Here is a 22438-nt window from a genome sequence, read left to right on the forward strand (position 1 = left end):
GAGCCCTCGCTGCCAGGCTGCGGTGGCGACACAGTTTTGGGGCACACGCGTGTCCCCAGACAGCGTGTGCATTCACTGTGGGCATCAGAGGCTGGCACAGGCTCCTGGCATCTCCCACATCTCTTGTCCGTAGGCAGGACTGGCACGTCCCCCAGGCCGAGTTTTCCCTCCAAGTTGTGTGGGCCACACCGCCTGCCTGGGTTAGGTGTCGGTTGATTCCTGAGGTTTGGGTGTTTTGGTTTCAGTGTGACGGGCTTGCGCTGTACAGCGGTGAGAGCTGCCAGCAGCTTTTAGTTTTTGTTTGACTGGAGGGTGGAGTCTCTAAAGTACTCAGTTGTGTCTCTCTGACCATCTACAGGACTCAAGTGGTTGCCAATCACCTCGTGGAGGAGGAGAGGGCTGGACAAGGGTGTGAAGAAGGAACTGAGGGAAAGCGGCTGCGTGCGCTACCTCTCCGCTCGCGCAGCCGCCTGATGATCTCCGATCCGGGGCGCCGGGATGAGCCCGACACCAGCGGAGCAGCCAGGGGGCATCACGCCAAGAAGCGGGGACCTTAGACCTCAGAGTGTCCTTGTTTGAGGGAAAACTGTATCGGGTGGCCCAACCCCAAGAGCACGTTTCTCCAGGCGTCCGACAGAGCGGACAGAACTCGGAAGATGGAGCAGAAAACACGTGGCCAGAGCTTTGAATGGGGCAGCTGTGAGCGTGAAGTCAGGGGCTGCAGTGGCCCGGGGGCTCTGGGTAGAAGTTGCACAGTTCCTGGAGGAATCTTTTGGAAACTGGATGAGCAAAGACCAAATCACCATCCCCTTTGTCAAGGACCATTGCGAGGGCTGCCAGATGCACCCGAAGGTGCGTGCAGCGAGGGCCACGCTATGGCAGTGGGGGGGCTGTCCATTTGTTTGCTTGGGCCCCCCGTGGACTTTCTTCCATTGATGTAAATATGTGGTCGGTGTAGCAGGTCTCCTGTTATTCAGCAGGTGTCTAACATCCTCAGAACAGGTCTCTCCTCACCCTGGAGCCACCGAGGAGTCAGGCTGCGAGACGGACCAACTCCGGTTGAGATGCAGAGTCTGGCTGCTGTTTGCGAGGAGCTGAAGAAGCAGGAGGAATGTGGGGTGGGGAGCGGAGCACGTCTGTTTCGGGGACAGGTACCAGATCTATCTGGCCATGCTGGTGCTACGAGGGTGACTTTGGTTCCCACTTGGGATCATTTAAAACCTTTGGCTTAGTGCGCCAGCCAGGACACCACGAGACCCCGTAGACATGTGGTGAGGTGATGACCTGTTGAACAGACCACGTCCGCAGCCGAAGGACTCCGTGCAGAGGGAATATGACTTTGCTCCTCCCTGTTTCTGCAGAACGTGCAAACCACATTGGCTGCCAGGATCTGTACCACACACGAAACGTGCACGGAAGGTGCGAATGGCACGTTGTTCCAGCACACTGATGTGGAGCGTTGATTCAGGAGAGCATCATGCCGGTACTGTGAGCCTCCCGCGCTGGGCCCCGCCCTGTCGAGAGCGGTCCGGTGTGGAGATCGATTCAGGAGGAAGCGAATCCGCACAGTGACCACCACTGAGCCCTAGCCTAGGCTGGCACGCCTGGAGGTTTGTTCGAGTTGAACTTGTGTGGTGCCAACGCTGGCAGGAGCCAGCCCTGTGAGCCCCGAGGCAGCCTGGCTTGCTTCACTATGGCTGTGGTCACCCCCACAGGACCTGGGAGGTGGAGACAGGGCCTGGCTGCGCACTGAGGCACTGATGAGGCCAAGATGGAACATGTGAGGGTGTAACAGCGCTGTTAGGGGCGCGCCGCTCCCGAGGGTCATTTGTAGACTGTTGAGCGACTGACGGCTTCGCGAGCACGAGTCTCGATCAGGCCAGTGTCTACGTAAGGTGTCTCGTGGCCCCGTGCTTGTGAGGCTGGGCTGCCACAGGGAGCACTTTGGACAGCCGGGGGACTGCGGAAAGGCCGAAGGGCAGGTCCGGGGGGCCAAAGAAATGGCCTGTGGGTTGGTGGACGGTCGTGCAGGTCACGGGCTGCAAACAAGCTGGAACGGTACTAACATCAGCATCCGGCGTCGCTGCATTCCGGCAGACGCCTTTCACTCCGGAGACCAAGGGCGGGTGTCCAGCATCCAGATTCCCTCCGCATTAGGAGGCAGCAGCCCGTGAGGTCCCTCCGCCATGTGCAGAACGGTCTCGCCTGCTCCCGGTCTCACGAGGGCGCGTGAGAGGGGCCCTGAGGAGGAGCGGGGGGAGAGGGACGGGTGGCACAGCCAGGGAGGCTTTCCGAATCCGTCTGGGGGAAGCAGCGCCAGGCAGCTGGTGGGATGCAGTGCTGGCAGCAATATCTGGGGGAGGGCTGACTGGCCTCAAGCACACCTTCCGACCTGCTGCTTGGACGCTGATTGTTGAGACCTGGGGAGTTGGGGGTTGGGTCCGTGTCTGGCCATCGCTGGTAGTGCTTGGTCTGGGTGCACGGGATGGGTCTGGAACCCTGGGATGTAAGCCACCTGCCTCGCTTGCGTTTCCATGCAGGCATCCAAACGCCAAGAGACTGGACAGCGGCCCTCGAGTCTTTCGGCGAGGAGCTACTCCTGTCTTGCTGGCGACGCGTGGCAGGCGGCGTGGATGCCCTGGGGAATCCCAGCAAGCCAGGCGGCCTGGCGCTTTGCTACAGCTGACAGCAGCGATGCTCCCTGCTGCTGTGTCGGCAGAGTCCGAAGACTGGCGTGCAGCCCTAGCCAGGAGGGGGCCCTGAGAGAGGAGCGCACACGCTGCTCTCTTGCCCCCGGCCTGTAGGCGACAAAATCAGAAAACGTCGAGAAGTTTATGGAGTCGCCTTTTGCCACAAGGGCTTCGGCTGCTGAGGAGCAGGCCTGAGCAAGTCCGTATCCGCGGGGGCGGGTCTGGAGAAACGCGGTTACCCTTCTCAGCAACTGCATCCGCTACCAGTGACTGTGGCGAGGCGTGTGAACAGAGCCCCCTTCGGGAGGGAGGTCGTATTTTCCATGTGCCGCCTGAGATGTGGGCAGAGCAGTTGTGGGGAGCAGCTGCCTGTTCTGGTCAGGTTGCATGGCGCTGAGCTACCCGGGAGCAGCCTTGGGGTGGGGTCCTCGAGGGTTTTCTGCAGTGTCAGCAATTCATCTGACGAGACCCTAACGCTCTTGAGATCTGCCCCACAGACCAGTCTCGTCCAGCGAGTTCCCCCGAGCTAAGATTTCTTCGCCGTCTCATGGAGCGCGTGGGCGGACCTCCACGGGCACGGCGTGAAGGCACAGCCGGCCCACCAACGGCCGTGGCTCCTCGGGGCGGGCCATGCCGCTCCTGAAATTGCACAGGAGACAGCCCCCAGCCTCCTCTCCACCGCCCTCGCCTCAGCCCAGAAGCAGGAGCGGTGCCCAGGAGAGGGCACTCTGCGCCCAGAGCTGCTTTCACACCCCTCGAAGCGAGGGACTGCGGAGGCGGGGTGCCACTGGCAGAGCCTGCGGAGCGCAGGGCCAGTGCTGTCCGACAGGGCCAGCAGGAGGCGCTGCTGTCTTTGGTACTTCTGCCTGCCCCCCAGTGCCTGCAGCTCCGAGAGCACGGCTGGTACCGGGCCGGGCAGCGCCTCTTCGATAAGGGGAGTGTGAGCTCCCCTCCTTCTTCCATGGTCTTTAGGAGACAGGCCCCTTCCTTCCGGGGGCCCTGCTGCGGTCGGGCGCCAGGAGACGGGAGCGCGCCTCCATTGGGAAATGCTGCAGTTTAAGATCCCCGGCAGCGTGTGCACGTTTGGGGCACGAGTCCCCCCAGAGACGTGCGTGTCAGGAAGAGGGGCTGCCTCGCACCACGTTTACAGCCTCCCAACTTCCGTCCCCTAGCGGGACAGCAGGGAAAGGTGGCTGGTTTTGTCTTTAAACACGGAGACCGAGGGCTCTTCGCCCGCTGAGCTAGTCACACCGCAAACAACGCCGCTCAACGAGCTCCGCGCCCTCTGAGGGGAGCTGGGCACGGGGGTCGGACAGCACTAGCCAGTCGCCATTGCAGGCCCAGCCACTGCTGTCACGAGTCTCCGGCTCAGTCGCCTCAGGTGCATCCCCCAGGGCCTCCGCTGGAAGAGCAGTGACTGGCCCACCCTTCTCCTTGCCTACGAGATCCCTCAAACTTCTCAGCCAGCTTTGGACTGAACGATTCTGTATCACCTGTAAGCTCTGTCTCCCTGTTGGCTCCTGTCTCCAGACCACGGGGGGCTGCTGGATAGTACCGGCCCCAGTACAGGCCCCGGGGCACCTCTCTCCGCTCTGAGAGCTGCCCCTTGGGGCCTGTCTGCTAACCAGTTACTGATCCCTGAAGAGCCTGGGGAGGAACCTTGTCCACGGCTTTCTGGAAATCCGGGTATGCCACCTCCACTGGCTCCCTGGCCACGTGCCTGCCGCCCCCTCGGAATTTGGGGAGGCGTGATTTGCCTTCCCACAGTCATGCTGGCTCTGCCCCCACAACCCGCTCACAGAGGAGTGGCACGGGACAGGGCCTGTTCTCCGCAGAAACGCAGCGAGGGAGGGCTGGAGACAGTCAGAAAGCCGCGGCGCGCTCATTTCTTACTAGAGAGCTGCTGCTGAAGCTGTCGGACCAGGGCAGCCGTCTGCTGCTGCTGCTGTGTCTGCTGGAGGCCCTGGCGCTGGAACTAGAGAGAGAGAGGACTGAAAAGTGCCACAAGCCCAGCGGGGTGGCAGCGTTCACAGGGGCGTCTGGCAAACACTCCCTGTGGCAGGCAGCAGCTAGGGGGGTGAGGAGGACGCAGGCTCCCCTCTGGCTCTGGGACACACTTACAATGGGCTGCTGAGGAGGAAGAGCCTGCATCCCTAGTCCTGGAGGCTGGCCCTGGGCTTGCGGCTGGGGCACCGTGGACACCTGCGGCTGCTGCTGGGGTGGGGCCTGCTGTTGTTGCTGCTGCTGCTGCTGCTGCTGTTGCTGCTGCTGTTGCTGCTGTTGCTGTTGCTGCTGCAAACACAGAAGCAGAAGAGACAATTAGGCATGTGTCAGGGGAGGGCTACGCCGCCAGCCAACCAGGAATGCTGAGGGGAATTCAAGAGCCCAACAGTGACCCTCCCGGCTGCCCCTCAACCTAACCATTCCTCACAGGTGCCAGGCCAGAAGAGACTTCCCTCGGGTCACAGAGAATCTGCGGCAGGGCTCCCCACGGTTCCTGTGTCCAGTGCCTCGACCACGAGGCCGGCGGCCTGCCCAGCACAGAAGCGAGTGGTGTCTACACTGCCCGTGACACCACAGTCAAGGAGCCACGCTGTCCGCACTGCTGGGAGAGTTCTGGGCCTGCTCTGCGCTGCTGCTGGAAAAGCCAAGTAGACACTAAGCCTGCAGGCCATGTTCCTCGTCGTGTGCAGCAGCGACGGCTCTCCGAGGGGTGTTCTTCTGGCTGCTCTGCTGGAGCTGGGGCTGCCTCCCCGCGCTGCTGATCGGAGATGTCGGGAGCAACACCCGCTCAGCCTCCGCATGCGCTGCCCCGTCCCCTCCCGCCCTGCCACCGGCTAACCCACGTGGCGCATGGGACTCCACCTCAGGTCCCTTTTTCCTGCAAAGCGTAGGACAAGAGCTGCCTAGCAGAGGGGAGATGGGTAGTCACGGACCGCCCAGAGGACACCCCTCAGCACAAGGCAAGTCCTAGTGGTGTCCCTGTGCCTCTTGGCTGGCTCGCCCAGGGTTCAACGGTGGTTTGAGTGTTGTGGGCTTTGATTACGCCGACTCTGGTCTGTGCGCTGAACTGACCCACCCCTGGAGGCACCTCCTGAATTCTGACATGCGCTGTCACAAATGTGCCCCGGGAGCTGGACTGCACGGGCTCTAAGGGCACAGACCGAGGGACCTGCCCTGGGGGAGAAGCACGCTCCCCTGGAGTCAACGTTGGCTCCAGGCCAGAAGGAACGTTGATTCGTGGGCCCAGATTCTGGAACAGGTCCGCTTTGATGAAGGGTCCCGCCCTGAGGAGACAACTGTCCAGGTAAGGGCGGGTGATGTTGCCCTAGGCACACAGGGGAGTTGCTACCACAGACTGTACCTTGAAGCCGTCGCTGGGCGACAATGACGGAGTGGAAGGGAATACCCTCTACTGGGAAGGGCCCTGGCTTAGTGTCGATCTGAGACACCTTCTGTGACAGTCTGACTGGAATGGGGAAGGCCGCGGAGGTCGGTGCCCACAAGCCAGTCTCCTTTTTCACTAGTGTGACCATCTCAAACGGCTGAGCCTTGACACATCTGGTGAACACCCTGAGGTCTAGTGCGGGTCTCCAGCCTTGCCTTCTCTTGGACATCAGGAAGTAGGGAAAGCGAAAGCCTTTGCCTCAGATGCGGGGACACTGGTTCCACGGCTCCTGCCCGGAGGAGATGGTCTGTCACTTGTCTGAGAAGGGTGTTGGGGGAGGAGAAAGAGATAGAGTATCCTTCTCGAATAATCTTTAGCACTCATTTGTCGGGGATTAGCCACGCCCGTGCGCTGCGGAATGGGCCAGCCAGCCTCCATGGGGACAAGAGGGGTTTGCAGCATTGGGTAATACTGAAAAGACTGGCCAGGTGGTCCCTCACCCAACCAAAACCGTTGTTCTGGTTGAGGGCCCACAGATTTCTGTGTGGAGAACCTGGATTTCTTTTTTGGGGTTCATACGAGCATTGGGACAAATGCTGTGACAAGTGCGGCCTGACCAAAGACTGGGGACTAGACTTGTTCCCCTCCTGCCCAGGTGTATCAATTCCAAGCAATCAAAGATTAGCCCTGGGATCTTCTCCAGAGCGCCCTGTATCCTCAACCGACAGGGCCCTTACTCGCCTTTGCACCTCTGGGGCAACCGCAGAACTGAGCCAGGAGACTAAGCTCCTCATGGGAGCAGATGGAACGTGCTCACGTGAGGCCTTTGCCGTGCGTCGGCCTGCACCATGGATGGCTTCGAATTGGTCTCGGAGGGACTCTGAGCGGAATTCCGAGTGGCTGATGAAATCATATTTGCGGCTAAGGGCTGAGAGGTTGCGATTCGGAGCTGTGGAGTGCTGACAGTGTATTTTCCTCCCCAAAAGATAGAAACACTCCCAGTCCTGGCCCTAGGGGCTGGATTTCAGAGGATACTGATGGCCTCTTGAATTCACCACAGCCACAATGATTGAATGGGGGCGGGGAAGACAAATTCCGTGTCTCTGGCTGACAGCAATCATTTTCCTCTTTAACATGCCACACCTCTTGGCATGCTGGTGCGACTGATGCAGAGTCCGCCCGAAGGCTGACAGGGTCCAAGAGGGCCTTGTTAACGGGAAGGTTACGCTGGACAAGCAGCCTAACAGTTTAGTCTCCTCTTGAACACCTGTCGGAAAGTGGGTGACAGCGGAGGGATCACGTCAGGATTCCCTGTTGTTATCCGTCCTCCTGGGGCACCTGGCCTTGGCCGCTGTGGGCAGACAGGACACTGGGCTGGATGGGCCTGTGGTCTGGCCCCGCTTATGTTTGAACGGTAGTTGTAATGAATCTGCCACACTCTGAGCCTGACGTCATCTGCCAGGGAGGAAGGCGGTGCCCTCCCGCAGGTAGTGTCACCGGCCTCTGCCAGAAGCTGAGAATGGATGACAGGAGCTGGAGCACATGGTGACTGCCTGTTCCGTCCATTCCCTCGGATGAGCCTCATTTTCACAAGTACCCCCCCCTCCAAACTCCACTCCGCCCTCTGAGGAAGTGGGTTCTACCCAGGAAAGCTGACGCCTCAATGCCAGTGATCCCTGTAAGCTGAGTGCTTGGGCGGCTGCCCAGGAGAGATTCAGCTGCTGCCCAGCTGACAGGCAGAGGGCCCACCGCCAGCAGCATGTGTTTTGATTGGTGGTGCACAGCTGCACTTGCCTTGGTGCACTTAAAGTTCATTCTGCACATGGATGGAAAAACTTAGAGGGAACATTGTCGAACACATCTGGTAGGCTCCAAGCTGTCACAGGACTCCTCAGCGTTTTCGCAGATACAGACTAACACGGCTCCCCTCAGAGACTTTTCACCTGAACCCAGTAGCCCCCAAAATTCATTATTTAACGTAACAATTCACTTGCGATTCTCAACCTATTTCTACCATTTCCGGAGCAGGTACATTAATACAGTTCCTACATTACTCTCATTTATGTCATGCACCCAACATTTATCAAACCCTGCTCTAAATCCAGGGCATAGTCCAATTTCATGAACACAGCGCAGAGAACTCCTAATCTAGATATGTCTGTCTATGTGCTCACTCGTAGTCAGCACATCACTGTCTGTGGTCAGGCAGCAAGTGAGGAGCCTTCGGAGTTCACCACCGCCAACAGGACACACCAGCTGAATATTAGGGGACACTTTGTAACAGGGTGGATAAAAATCAATGATTTAAAAACATTTAAAAACTGGATTTTTTTTAACTTAAATAGGATTTTTTATGTTTTAAACAACATCAATAAAATACTAAACGTTTCATGCAAGACGAGCAGTGACAATTAAATCTCCCAGACGTGCTAAGTCTCGTGCAATGAGGTAACGGCTCTGGTCTGCCCAGCCGAACTACCCGCCCTTGCCTCTTGAAACTTCTGGGCTTTCCATCCCTGTTTCTCAGCAAACTCAAGTGACACGCAGCCAGAGCCAGGCTGGGCCACGCTGCTTCTGTGCCGTGCTGCGGTGGAGGCGCCCTGGGCCAGGCGCGGCAGAGGGCGGGAAGACACGGACTAGGGACAGAGGCAGCAGACAGTGGAGTGGAGAGGGGAAGAAAAGGGAAGACGTTCCTCAGCACACACACAGCTTCCTATATTCCCCTCCACCCTTGCCACAGAAAACCTGCCCTGACTCCCGGGTGCGAGAGCGTCTGGGAAGGCCCGGACGCAACGCACTCCCTGGGCGAGAAAGGAGCCATGCCGAGAAGACGGTGCAGGGCCCGGCTGCAAGAATGAAACCTCGTAAGGAAAACCGCTCCTTGGGAAAACGGAACCCAGCGAAGTCCGGCAGCCCCTACCGACTACCCAACCCTGCAGCCTCACATGCCAGTCTCTACGGTGCTGCCGGGCTATTCGTTGTGCTCGAGTGTTTTCAGGTACAGACTAACACGGCTCCCGCGCAGAGACCTGCTTCTGGGCAGTCTGTGGCTGAAGAACAATGTGGATCAACGTGGCAAAGCATCGCTCTCAAGACCCTCTCGCTGCCTTTTCGTACAAAACTTCCTGCCTCTCGGGGTGGTTAAACGCTGGAAGAAGTTGTCTAGGGAGGCTGTGGAATCTCCATCTCCGGAGATATTTCAGAGCAGGCTAGACAGACACCTGGCAGGGATGAGCTAGACGGTGCTTGGTCCTGCCACGAGGGCAGAGGAATGGATCCGATGATCTCTCGAGGTCCCACGGCCAGTGCGCTAGGATTCTAGGCGTGTTAACAAGTAAACTCCCAAGCGCTTCGCTGGGGTGGATGTTGCCAGAAAACAAGCGGAGCTCAGCTAATCCTCGCGGCTTGTGTAATTCGTGCCCCAGGTATGCAGGACAGACAGACGCAGTAGGAGAAATCGAGAGGTGCCGCTGAGAGTAATTGTCTTATTTCAGGACAGTATTCGCACCCCTTATTTTGGAACAGACCAGAGCGGTGATGCCGTAAGCCTGCTCCCTATTGGACGTCAGCGTCACTCAGCTTTCCCAAAGGAACCCCGTCCTGTACTTGTCTCCAACAGGGCTGGCTCCACAATGAAGTGCGCCCTACGCACAGTCCGTATTAGATCTGCATCAACCTGACCATGGCAGCGGGAAGGGGAGAGCTAGCAGTAGGGTGTAAGGACACCCGGCACTCAGCGTTCGGAGGTCTTGGTGGCTAGAGCTAATCACATAGAAAATGACAAGAGAAGAGTTTCAGCACAGCTGCCAGCCAGCAGCTCAGGAGACTGTGCAGTCGCACGTGTGAAACATCGGTGTAGCGCGGCAGATTGCGTTTAGTAAACAGAAGTGCCATTGTGCGCCATTTAGTTCTTACCGCTCCTCTCGCACTGCTCCCGCATCGGCAGCGTGGCGCAGGGAGTGAGTATTATGGGCTATTTCCTAAACTAATAAACATCTAAACAAAGGACAGAGTCCCCCTTCCGTGCTGTACAAGGCGTCCTGCGCGGTCAGTTAACGTGTAAGTGATCAGATCAGCACCATGCCCTGAAGAAACAGGTGAAGAAGCAGCCGTGGGAAACCTGATTGAAACCCAGGATTCTTTTTTGGTTTCGATCAATCAGTGCACCCTGGTTTGTAATAGCGCAGTCTCCTAGCCCTTGGGACCGGCCCCAAAGGCCAGGCTGAGAGCCTGACCGAGATCTACCCGGGACACGTCATCCGAGACAAAGCCAGAGGTTCATCTCCATACGAACGGGCACTGGGACAACGCTCCTTGGAGGCAGGGAGCCTGGGCCGCTCGATTCGGAACGGGGCAGAGGAGAAGGCCCCCAGACTTGCACTGAACTCCCTACAGAGTTAGTCATTTCCATCCCTTACATGCCCCGGGACCTCTCCACTGGCAGTCTCAGGCTGGGAGGGGCTCTCCGGTTACAGAGGCTCCTCCCGAACCTGGCCACGCCTGGCTCCCAGCAGATGTCTAAAGCATTCTGGAGAGAGAAGGGAGGGGAGGGAATCTCATTTACTGGGCCAGCTTCAGCAAGCTTTGGAGCCAGGTGCTCTGAGTCGTTCAAATCCCCTGTCCTGCCCTGGGCCCGGCATGGCTAGAGCGAAGCCGCACGGGGCTACTATACGTGCCAGGAAAGCTCAGAGCTTTGCAGCTGATTCCTGAGCCAAACGGCTGACTGGAGCCAAGAGCAGCAGGGAGCAGATCAGACCCAACGGACCTTCCCGTTCCTACCTTGTCGTCTATGGCCGAGTACAACCAGCGGTCCCACGGCACCTTAGACCAACCAAATACATCGGGCCACGGCTTTGCTTTCGTGGGTAGAGCCTGACTTGGGTGACAGCCGAGCGATGCCCCAGGTCTCTCCAGCAGGAGCACGCGGCAAGGCAGCGGCAGAAGCGGGGCTGGGCACGCGAGGGGAGAGCCCAGCCGAGCAGAGGACACGCCCCGCCGCCCACACCGGCTCCAGACCCCGCGAGGGCTGAGGAAAGCAGCAGGCCGCCACTTACTCTCAGCATTTGCTGCTGCTGCCGCAGGAACTGCTGCTGCTGCTGCTGCTGCTGCTGCTGCTGCTGCTCAGGTAATCCCTGCGTGGGCCGGATTCCCGCGGGGACCCCTTGTGCGCTCAGGTGACTCATCCCGCTCATCATCGGCGCTTGCTGGAGCGGCTGGTGAGGAAACCTGACAGCACGGAGAAGCATCAGCGGCTTGTGAGCAGACCCAGCCTGAGCTCTGGCCAAGGAAACGGGCCTGGCACGTGCAGGGGCCCAGACACCCGCCCCGGCCGGCCGCAAAGGTTGGGGCTAAAAAGCCTCAGGCGGCAGGACTGCGAGCCTTGCTCCGAGGGACGTCCTGCCCGGCCCTCTCCTGGGGCAGAACAGTGGCACGGAGGGACTGCCCCCAGCCCCAGCACCCCGGCCAGACGGGGGCCCAGCCCTTCTCCCCAGGGACATGACTTCATCCTTCAGCCCACAGTCCATCCCTCCCTGCCGGGAGCCAGACTGCTGGCTGCCACAGCCCCAGGGCGCCAGAGCCGCGGGCACGGGGCGCTCGGGCCTGCCCAGTCCTAGCGGAGGCGGCGCCCGGGCCGAGGTACCTCTGTGCGCTGCCCAGGGCGTGGCCGTAGCCAGGGGCCTGCTGGTGCACGTAGCCACTTGGTCTCTGCTGCATCTGCCGGACGGGGTCCACGAGCGCGGGGGCGGAGCCGGCGTGGGAGTTCGGGTAGGGCTGGCTGGAGTAGCTGGGCGGGACCATGGTGCTGGGCTGGGAGGGCTGCGGCTGCAGGCCGATGTGGGAGACGTAGGGCGTGTAACCCTGGGCGAACAAAAGCCTTGCTCACGGGGGCTGGGAGCCGGGGGCAGCACTCGGCACCCGGGGCCGCCTGGTCCCCTGCCCTCTGCCCAGCGGGGAGCAGCACGTGGCTCCGGGTCCCCGCAGCCAGCTCAGAGCCCCCCCACTCACCTGGGAGGGCTGCAGGGCTCCATAGGAAGGGGCAGGGCCCATGTGGCGCATGGGCGGCTGCCCCAGCATCCCCTGGCCCTGCTGGAAAGGAGCAGGAGAGTCACACGCAGGAACTCGGGGAGCTCCCCTCTGGGCGCCGCGGCCCCCAGCCCCCAGCCGTCAGCCCGCGGCCCCCAGCCGTCAGCCCCCTGCCGTCAGCCCCCAGCCCCCGGCCCCCAGCCGTCAGCCCCCAGCCCGCGGCCCCCAGCCGTCAGCCCGCGGCCCCCAGCCGTCAGCCCCCAGCCCCCGGCCCCCAGCTGTCAGCCCGCGGCCCCCAGCCCCCAGCCCCCAGCCCGCGGCCCCCAGCCCCCAGCCGTCAGCCCCCAGCCGTCAGCCCGCGGCCCCCAGCCCCCAGCCGTCAGCCCCCAGCCGTCAGCCCCCAGCCCGCGGCCCCCAGCCGTCAGCCCCCGGCCCCCAGCTGTCAGCCCGCGGCCCCCAGCCGTCAGCCCCCAGCCCGCGGCCCCCAGCCGTCAGCCCCCAGCCCCCGGCCCCCAGCCGTCAGCCCCCAGCCCGCGGCCCCCAGCCGTCAGCCCGCGGCCCCCAGCCGTCAGCCCCCAGCCCGCGGCCCCCAGCCGTCAGCCCACGGCCCCCAGCCGTCAGCCCCCAGCCGTCAGCCCCCAGCCCCCGGCCCCCAGCCGTCAGCCCCCAGCCCGCGGCCCCCAGCCGTCAGCCCGCGGCCCCCGGCCTCCAGCCGTCAGCCCGCGGCCCCCAGCCCCCAGCCGTCAGCCCCCAGCCGTCAGCCCCCAGCCCGCGGCCCCCAGCCGTCAGCCCCCGGCCCCCAGCTGTCAGCCCGCGGCCCCCAGCCGTCAGCCCCCAGCCCGCGGCCCCCAGCCGTCAGCCCGCGGCCCCCAGCCGTCAGCCCCCAGCCCCCAGCCGTCAGCCCCCAGCCCGCGGCCCCCAGCCGTCAGCCCCCAGCCGTCAGCCCCCAGCCCGCGGCCCCCAGCCCGCGGCCCCCAGCCGTCAGCCCCCAGCCGTCAGCCCCCGGCCCCCAGCCGTCAGCCCCCAGCCGTCAGCCCCCAGCCCGCGGCCCCCAGCCCGCGGCCCCCAGCCGTCAGCCCGCGGCCCCCAGCCGTCAGCCCCCAGCCGTCAGCCCCCGGCCCCCAGCCGTCAGCCCCCAGCCGTCAGCCCCCAGCCCGCGGCCCCCAGCCGTCAGCCCGCGGCCCCCAGCCCCCAGCCGTCAGCCCGCGGCCCCAAGCCGTCAGCCCCCAGCCCGCGGCCCCCAGCCCGCGGCCCCCAGCCGTCAGCCCGCGGCCCCCAGCCCCTGGCCCCCAGCCGTCAGCCCGCGGCCCCCAGCCGTCAGCCCCCAGCCCGCGGCCCCCAGCTGTCAGCCCCCAGCCGTCAGCCCGCGGCCCCCAGCCGTCAGCCCCCAGCCCGCGGCCCCCAGCCGTCAGCCCGCGGCCCCCAGCCGTCAGCCCCCAGCCCGCGGCCCCCAGCTGTCAGCCCGCGGCCCCCAGCCGTCAGCCCCCAGCCCGCGGCCCCCAGCCGACAGCCCGCGGCCCCCAGCCCCCAGCCGTCAGCCCCCAGCCCCCAGCCGTCAGCCCGCGGCCCCCAGCCGTCAGCCCCCAGCCGTCAGCCCCCAGCCCGCGGCCCCCAGCCGTCAGCCCGCGGCCCCCAGCCGTCAGCCCCCAGCCCGCGGCCCCCAGCCGTCAGCCCGCGGCCCCCAGCCCCCAGCCCGCGGCCCCCAGCCCGCGGCCCCCAGCCGTCAGCCCGCGGCCCCCAGCCGTCAGCCCGCGGCCCCCAGCCGTCAGCCCCCGGCCCCCAGCTGTCAGCCCGCGGCCCCCAGCCCCCAGCCCGCGGCCCCCAGCCCCCAGCCCGCGGCCCCCAGCCCCCAGCCGTCAGCCCCCAGCCCGCGGCCCCCAGCCGTCAGCCCCCAGCCCGCGGCCCCCGGCCCCCAGCCGTCAGCCCGCGGCCCCCGGCCCCCAGCCGTCAGCCCGCGGCCCCCAGCCGTCAGCCCCCAGCCCGCGGCCCCCAGCCGTCAGCCCGCGGCCCCCAGCCGTCAGCCCCCAGCCCCCGGCCCCCAGCCGTCAGCCCGCGGCCCCCAGCCGTCAGCCCCCAGCCCGCGGCCCCCAGCCGTCAGCCCCCAGCCCGCGGCCCCCAGCCGTCAGCCCCCAGCCCGCGGCCCCCGGCCCCCAGCCGTCAGCCCGCGGCCCCCGGCCCCCAGCCGTCAGCCCGCGGCCCCCAGCCGTCAGCCCCCAGCCCCCGGCCCCCAGCCGTCAGCCCGCGGCCCCCAGCCGTCAGCCCCCAGCCCGCGGCCCCCAGCCGTCAGCCCCCAGCCCGCGGCCCCCAGCCGTCAGCCCCCAGCCGTCAGCCCGCGGCCCCCAGCCGTCAGCCCCCAGCCGTCAGCCCCCAGCCCGCGGCCCCCAGCCGTCAGCCCGCGGCCCCTGGCCCCCAGCCGTCAGCCCGCGGCCCCCAGCCGTCAGCCCCCAGCCCGCGGCCCCCAGCCGTCAGCCCCCAGCCGTCAGCCCCCAGCCCGCGGCCCCCAGCCGTCAGCCCGCGGCCCCCAGCCGTCAGCCCCCAGCTGTCAGCCCCCGGCCCCCAGCTGTCAGCCCGCGGCCCCCAGCCCCCAGCCCGCGGCCCCCAGCCGTCAGCCCCCAGCCCGCGGCCCCCAGCCGTCAGCCCCCAGCCCGCGGCCCCCAGCCGTCAGCCCGCGGCCCCCAGCCGTCAGCCCCCAGCCGTCAGCCCGCGGCCCCCAGCCGTCAGCCCCCAGCCCGCGGCCCCCAGCCGTCAGCCCCCAGCCCCCGGCCCCCAGCTGTCAGCCCGCGGCCCCCAGCCGTCAGCCCCCGGCCCGCAGCCCACACCCGTCAGCCCGCGGCCCCCAGCCGTCAGCCCCCGGCCCCCAGCCCACAGCCCCCGGCCCGCAGCCCACACCCGTCAGCCCCCAGCCCACACCCGTCAGCCCCCGGCCCCCAGCCGTCAGCCCCCAGCCGTCAGCCCCCGGCCCCCAGCCGTCAGCCCCCGGCCCCCAGCCGTCAGCCCCCGGCCCCCAGCCGTCAGCCCGCGGCCCCCAGCCGTCAGCCCTCAGCAGTCAGCCCCCGGCCCCCCAAAGAGCTGCCTGCCCCCAAAGAGCCGCCTGCCCCCAGGGAGCCGCCTGCCCCCAGGGAGCCGCCTGCCCCCAAAGAGCCGCCTGCCCCCAGGGAGCCGCCTGCCCCCAGGGAGCCGCTCCCCGGGGTGGCCGACGACAGTTTCAGCGGTTCCACATGTGCAGATCCTTTCTGAAGGAACACCCCGCGGAGGCTGGCCGAACGGCTCTGCGAGGAAGAGCGGGGCAGTCTGCAGCGTGGGTGGGGGATTGGAAGGTGGGGAGCACAAGCCAGGAGCCGCCGTGCCTGGCAGCGCACAGCCCACAAGGCCCAGCGTGGTGCGGGCACCGCGCGGCCGTACCAGCTTAGCCTGAAGTTGCTGGCGGAGCAGCTGCCCTTGGGAAACGGGAGGCTGCTGTCTGTAGACGGCTGCTTTGTAAGAAGGCTCGATGCCCATCATGCTCATCCCGGAAGGCAGCACCCCGCTGTAGGGCGGCCGACTCTGCACCAGCTTCCCCACGGGCACGCGCACGGGTCTGTAGGAGGTGTCCAGCCGCGGCCCGCCTGCAACGGGAGACGACAAAGGCCAGCGTCACACGCTGCCCGCTGCCAAGCCACGCCAAGGCGGGGTGGGTACAACCCCGGGCAGCCAGGCCTCTGGCTCTTCCGTTGGCTGCCTGGCAGGCCCCGGGAACGGACGCACGTGTGGCAAAGGGGATGCCCTTAAGGGGGCTCTCGCCCCCCCCCTCGACCCACCTGCTGGCAGAGGCTGATTCTGGGTATAGAGACCCACGGGCGACTGCCCATACGCCAGTCTGGACATGGAGCTGCCAGCCGAAGGGTGCATGAGGTCTGCGGGCAGGCCAACGCCGTAGGAAACGCCTCGGCCAGGGCCCAGCACAAAGTCCTGCAGGAAGAAGGCGGAGTGAGGGGGTGCCCAGGGGAGGAGACAGCTGGCTTGCAGGCCGTGCGGGCAGGGCGCCGGGCGCACACTCAGCCTCTTCCTCCAGAAACCCAGAGGCTCCTGTCGTGGGGCTGGGGGCAGAGCCTCGCAGGCGCGGGGGGGCAGGCCGGAGCCCTCGCCAGGCCGGCGGCGGAAGGGCCAGCTCACCTCGCTTTTGGTGGCAGGCTGGCTGCGTTTCTTGTTTTTGCTGGGTTTCTTCTTGCGCTCCTCCGTGGAGGCGGCAGGGTTGGAGCTGGCTTTATCCGCCTTGGCTGGCTCCACAGCCTTCTTCTCGGGCTCCAGGGCCACCGGCGTGGGGGGCTCTTCCTCCTCGGGAGGCAGGGGCAAAGGCTCCAGGTAGTAGCTGCGGGGCTTGGGTTTCAGGTGCGTATGATACAGCAGGAGTCTCTGCTGCTCCTCGAACCTGGACACCTTCCGATCCACCCGCACAGTCCCGAACCAGCCCCAGGACAGGGGGGCCGAGTGCTTCAGGCCCTCAAACAGATCCCAAGGGGAAATCTTCTGCTTCGTGGAGACTTGCAAGCCCTGGAAGGAAAGATGGGGAGTCAGTGAGCGCCCCGCAGCCCACTGGCAGCCCCGGGCAGGCACCCCTCTGCCCAGGGCCCCGCTCCTCACTCATCCCACCAGGCAACCCTCACGTCTCCTGCCCCCACGGGACCAGCATCGTCTCTTCCGAAAGAGGCACCACGCTGCCTCCTGCAGCTCCTCCCGTCCGCCCCTCGCTGGGCCAGGCAGGCTGCAAGCAGGGCGCCCAGGAGAGAGTCAAATGCCGCTCAGCTGATTAGCAGAGCCCACAGTGCCCAGAGCCAGCGGCATGTGTGTCGACTGGTGGTGCACAGGCCTTGGGGCACACGACAAAATGTATTCTGCACATGGAAGGAAAAGCTTAGCGGGCACACTGGCTACAAGGTGCTGTGGCGGGGCCATGGGCGTCTGGGCACACAGCCAGCGTCTAAATCAACAGCCACAGGACTCGATGCCTTGGCAGCCATCGACAGGTTAACACCCTTAACTCTGCCCTTCTCCGCGTGGCTGCGAACGAGGGCCCTGGCTCCCTCCTCAGCTGACAAAACATGGGACAAGCCAGGAGCTTCCCGCCCCGCACGAGGCTCAGGCCGAGGAACTGGGCCACTTGCCTCCTTCTTGAAAATCGAGTCGAAGCCGGCAATCTTGTTGCCTTTGGTGTCAATGAGGGATCCCTGAGGCTCGCAGGTGATGACGTCCCGCGTCTGCTTGGGGAGCGGCAGCAGCTGCCGCACCTTCTCCAGGCTGTCCGACTGGCGGTCGCCCAGCTCCTTCTGCGCGGGGCAGGGCGGGGCAGGCGTCAGGACCCCCTCCCGCCGCTGCCCGGCCCCCGCCAGGCCCCTCCCGCCGCTGCCCGGCCCCCGCCAGGCCCCTCCCGCCGCTGCCCCGCCCCGCCAGGCCCCTCCCGCCGCTGCCCGGCCCCCGCCAGGCCCCTCCCGCCGCTGCCCGGCCCCCGCCAGGCCCCTCCCGCCGCTGCCCCGCCCCGCCAGGCCCCTCCCGCCGCTGCCCGGCCCCCGCCAGGCCCCTCCCGCCGCTGCCCGGCCCCCGCCCGGCCCCTCCCGGCGCTGCCCCGCCCCGCCCGGCCCCTCCCGCCGCTGCCCCGCCCCTGCCAGGCCCCTCCCGCCCCTCCCGCCGCTGCCCCGCCAGGCCCCTCCCGGCGCTGCCCCGCCCCCGCCAGGCCCCTCCCGGCGCTGCCCGGCCCCCCGCCCGGCCCCTCCCGCCGCTGCCCCGCCCCCGCCAGGCCCCTCCCGCCGCTGCCCCGCCCCTGCCCCGCCAGGCCCCTCCCGGCGCTGCCCCGCCCCCGCCAGGCCCCTCCCGGCGCTGCCCCGCCCCCGCCCGGCCCCTCCCGCCGCTGCCCCGCCCCTGCCAGGCCCCTCCCGCCCCTCCCGCCGCTGCCCCGCCAGGCCCCTCCCGCCGCTGCCCCGCCCCCGCCAGGCCCCTCCCGCCGCTGCCCGGCCCCCGCCCGGCCCCTCCCGCCGCTGCCCCGCCCCCGCCAGGCCCCTCCCGCCCCTCCCGCCGCTGCCCCGCCAGGCCCCTCCCGGCGCTGCCCCGCCCCCGCCAGGCCCCTCCCGGCGCTGCCCCGCCCCCGCCAGGCCCCTCCCGCCGCTGCCCGGCCCCCGCCAGGCCCCTCCCGCCGCTGCCCGGCCCCCGCCCGGCCCCTCCCGCCGCTGCCCCGCCCCTGCCAGGCCCCTTCCCGCCCCTCCCGCCGCTGCCCCGCCAGGCCCCTCCCGGCTGCCCCGCCCCCGCCAGGCCCCTCCCGGCGCTGCCCCGCCCCCGCCAGGCCCCTCCCGGTGCCCCGCCCCCGCCAGGCCCCTCCCGCCGCTGCCCGGCCCCCGCCAGGCCCCTCCCGCCGCTGCCCGGCCCCCGCCCGGCCCCTCCCGCCGCTACCCCGCCCCTGCCAGGCCCCTCCCGCCCCTCCCGCCGCTGCCCCGCCAGGCCCCTCCCGGCGCTGCCCCGCCCCCGCCAGGCCCCTCCCGCCGCTGCCCGGCCCCCGCCCGGCCCCTCCCGCCGCTGCCCCGCCCCCGCCAGGCCCCTCCCGCCCCTCCCGCCGCTGCCCCGCCAGGCCCCTCCCGGCGCTGCCCCGCCCCCGCCAGGCCCCTCCCGGCGCTGCCCCGCCCCCGCCAGGCCCCTCCCGCCGCTGCCCGGCCCCCGCCAGGCCCCTCCCGCCGCTGCCCGGCCCCCGCCCGGCCCCTCCCGCCGCTGCCCCGCCCCTGCCAGGCCCCTCCCGCCCCTCCCCCGCCCCCGCCAGGCCCCTCCCGCCGCTGCCCCGCCCCCGCCAGGCCCCTCCCGCCGCTGCCCCGCCCCCGCCAGGCCCCTCCCGGTGCCCCGCCCCCACCCAGCACCCAGCTCCTGCCAGCCCCCACCCGGCCCCCGCCAGCCCCTCCCAGCGCCCCGCCCCGCCAGCCCCCTCTCAGCATCCCACCCCCTTCTCAGCAGCCCCCCTCTCAGTGCCCCGGCCCTCGCTGCCCGGCTGGCCAGACGCCCTCACCCGGAGTTTCTTGACCAGGTTCATGTAGGCTCGCTTGTTCTCCTCCATGCTGCCCTGAGAAATGCTGGACATGTCGGCGGCCAGGGTGCCGTTGATGAGCACGCTCAGCATGTCCAGCACCGTGGTGAAGAGCTCGCTGGGGCAGGCAGAAAGGCCGAGCTCAGAGACCTGCCGTTGCACCGCCCCGACCACAGGGCTCCCGCAGCGCACCCTTGGGCAGGGGCAGGGCCTCGGGAGCACCCCGCTCGGCTGGCCCCCGGCTCCCAGACCCGCCAGCCTCGGCGGGCACAGCACTCCCCTCTCCTCCCGGCCCGCCTGGATCTTCCCGGGGCGCCCAGGGCCCTGCTCCCCGTCCCGCGCAGCACGAGGGTCCTTTGGCAGCCGCGTCAGCCTGCCCCCGGGACCGGCTTGCCCCTGCCTCTCCCGTCTCGGCCAGCCCCCGGTCCCTGCAAGCTTCTTGCGGGCTCGCCCTCCCCGGCAAGGGGCAGGCCCAGCTCCGACCGCAGGGAGTTACTTGTTTGACTGCATGTCGACGGTCCCGCTGCTGATGATGTCCAGGAGAAGCACCGCCCACTCGGTGGTCTGCTGCGTGCTGCGCTGCACGGTGTCAAACATCCCCCCCACCTGGCAGGAACGAGAGGCCGTCAGAGCCCGGCACTGCCCAAAAGGGAGAGCGGGAGCCAGGCCAGGGCACGGGAGGGGACAAGCCCACCCAGAGCAGCTCGGCAGCGCACTGACAAGGGAAACAAAGCTCGAGGGGCGGCTCCTGCCTGGCCAGGGTGGCCAGGTCTCTTGGGCCGTCCCCTCCAGAGCCAGGGAAGGCGTCATGCTCTCCCCACCCCTGAAGGGAGGTCTCCTGATTTGCCCCCTTTGCTGCGGCTGCTCACCAGATTCAGTCGCAGTTTCAAGGCCTCATGCATCAGCTGTTTGGCTTTGCAGTCGTCCTGGTACTGATCTTCCCGCCAGTTTGTCACAATCTAGGAGCCACAAGAGAGGTGAGGGCCCCGGGCGGGGCGAGCGGAGAGGGGGCCTAGCGATCCGTCCAGGCGGGTGCTCTCTTGCCCCAGGCTGAGGGGCTCGGAGCGGCCTACCTGCTGGACCTGGCTGTACAGAGAAGTGAGGAGGCCTTCGCGCTGCTCGTCCTGCCCTTTCAGACACGTCAGCACCAGCGACAGGAAGGGCTGCTGGCTCAGGAGGGACATGCTGGGAAGAGAAGAGGGAGTGAGCCAGCCAGGCCCGACACGAGGGGTGGGGCCCAGGGCTCCCCCCCCTCCCCCGGAGCTCACCTCTTCTGCTTCTGGCGATCCCGCTCTTTACGGGAGGAAGACCCCAGGTGCTGCCCTTTCTCCAGCTCCTCTCCAGCCGCTTTCAGGACATGGCCCTGCACAGACGTTGGCAGCTTGGCGATGAGGGGGGCCACCAGCCACACGCCCGACCTCTCCAAGGAGCTAGGACACAGGGCAGCCAAGACAGCGGCGTGAGCCCCCCGGAGAGGATCCCCGGCCCCGGGAGAGCAGCGGGGAGCCCCCTACCTGAGAATGGGTTTGGCTTTGCTGCTGGCAGACGTGGTGCTCGCGGGCACGGCGCTGAGGCTGCTGGCTCCGGTGCCGGTGGAGCTGGCACAGCTGGTCTCTGCCGACTGCTGGAAGACCTCGATGGTGGCCTTGGCAATGTTCTCCAGCAAGGAATTCATCTCCTGCAGAGAGCAGTGTGGGAACGGGATCGCTCGGCCTGGAACGCCCCCGCTCCTCTCCCCGCTCACCAGGGCCCAGGCCAGTTGCCTGCACCCGCCCGGCACAGCCCTCGGGGGAACCTCCCCCGGAAACACAGAGACCCCCCCACCAGCACCGCTCCCCGCTCACCAGGGCCCTGGCCAGTCGCCTGCACCCGCCCGGCACAGCCCTCGGGGGAACCTCCCCCGGAAACACAGAGACCCCCCCGCCAGCACCTTTCCCCGCTCACCAGGGCCCTGGCCAGTCGCCTGCACCCGCCTGGCACAGCCCTCGGGGGAACCTCCCCCGGAAACACAGAGACCCCCCCACCAGCGCCGCTCCCCGCTCACCAGGGCCCAGGCCAGTCGCCTCCACCCGCCCGGCACAGCCCTCGGGGGAACCTCCCCCGGAAACACAGAGACCCCCCCACCAGCACCGCTCCCCGCTCACCAGGGCCCTGGCCAGTCGCCTGCACCCGCCCGGCACAGCCCTCGGGGGAACCTCCCCCGGAAACACAGAGACCCCCCCGCCAGCACCAGAGCCGCTCCCCGCTCACCAGGGCCCAGGCCAGTCGCCTCCACCCGCCCGGCACAGCCCTCGGGGGAACCTCCCCCGGAAACACAGAGACCCCCCCACCAGCGCCGCTCCCCGCTCACCAGGGCCCTGGCCAGTCGCCTGCACCCGCCCGGCACAGCCCTCGGGGGAACCTCCCCCGGAAACACAGAGACCCCCCCGCCAGCACCGCTCCCCGCTCACCAGGGCCCTGGCCAGTCGCCTGCACCCGCCTGGCACAGCCCTCGGGGGAACCTCCCCCGGAAACACAGAGACCCCCCCGCCAGCGCCAGGGCCGCTCCCCGCTCACCAGGGCCCTGGCCAGTCGCCTGCACCCGCCCGGCACAGCCCTCGGGGGAACTTCCCCCGGAAACACAGAGACCCCCCGTCAGCACCAGGGCCGCTCCCCGCTCACCAGGGCCCTGGCCAGTCGCCTCCACCCGCCCGGCACAGCCCTCGGGGGAACCTCCCCCAGAAACACAGAGACCCCCCCACCAGCACCGCTCCCCGCTCACCAGGGCCCTGGCCAGTCGCCTGCACCCGCCCGGCACAGCCCTCGGGGGAACCTCCCCCGGAAACACAGAGACCCCCCCACCAGCACCAGGGCCGCTCCCCGCTCACCAGGGCCCAGGCCAGTCACCTGCACCCGCCTGGCACAGCCCTCGGGGGAACCTCCCCCAGAAACACAGAGACCCCCCACCAGCGCCAGGGCCGCTCCCCGCTCACCAGGGCCCAGGCCAGTCACCTGCACCCGCCTGGCACAGCCCTCGGGGGAACCTCCCCCGGAAACACAGAGACCCCCCACCAGCGCCAGGGCCGCTCCCCGCTCACCAGGGCCCAGGCCAGTCACCTGCACCCGCCTGGCACAGCCCTCGGGGGAACCTCCCCCAGAAACACAGAGACCCCCCGCCAGCGCCAGGGCCGCTCCCCGCTCACATTGTTCGCTGTCTGCTTGATCATGAGCTGCAGCTCCAGCGAGGACTGCCTCATGGTCCACTGGTCCAAGTTCTGCAACACACAGGCTGCCGTCAGCCGAGGGGCGCCAGGACCCCTG

The 22438-nt window shown here is 67.5% G+C and overlaps 1 protein-coding gene across 2 annotated transcripts in view; it reads right to left on the minus strand.

Annotated features, from left to right (window-relative positions):
- MED12 (mediator complex subunit 12) overlaps positions 1-22438 on the minus strand; it is a 95328-nt gene that overhangs the window by 12615 nt on the left and 60275 nt on the right. Inside the window, exons 28-43 of one of the 2 annotated variants that reach the window (XM_089781764.1) lie at positions 22321-22392; positions 20653-20816; positions 20407-20568; positions 20212-20323; positions 20008-20097; positions 19635-19744; positions 19121-19256; positions 17244-17405; positions 16255-16632; positions 15900-16050; positions 15505-15707; positions 12085-12165; positions 11720-11937; positions 11133-11304; positions 4812-4973; positions 4584-4665 (exon numbers count right to left, since the gene is read on the minus strand). In XM_089781764.1, the coding sequence (XP_089637890.1) occupies positions 4584-4665; positions 4812-4973; positions 11133-11304; positions 11720-11937; positions 12085-12165; positions 15505-15707; positions 15900-16050; positions 16255-16632; positions 17244-17405; positions 19121-19256; positions 19635-19744; positions 20008-20097; positions 20212-20323; positions 20407-20568; positions 20653-20816; positions 22321-22392 (2455 nt within the window). Of the gene's footprint in view, positions 1-4583; positions 4666-4811; positions 4983-11132; positions 11305-11719; positions 11938-12084; positions 12166-15504; positions 15708-15899; positions 16051-16254; positions 16633-17243; positions 17406-19120; positions 19257-19634; positions 19745-20007; positions 20098-20211; positions 20324-20406; positions 20569-20652; positions 20817-22320; positions 22393-22438 lie in introns of both variants that reach the window. The other variant, XM_089781763.1, reaches the window with a different exon arrangement.

Source organism: Pelodiscus sinensis, chromosome 13 (genome assembly GCF_052426305.1).
Source record: "Pelodiscus sinensis isolate ZL-2025 chromosome 13, ASM5242630v1, whole genome shotgun sequence".
Taxonomy (NCBI): domain Eukaryota; kingdom Metazoa; phylum Chordata; order Testudines; family Trionychidae; genus Pelodiscus; species Pelodiscus sinensis.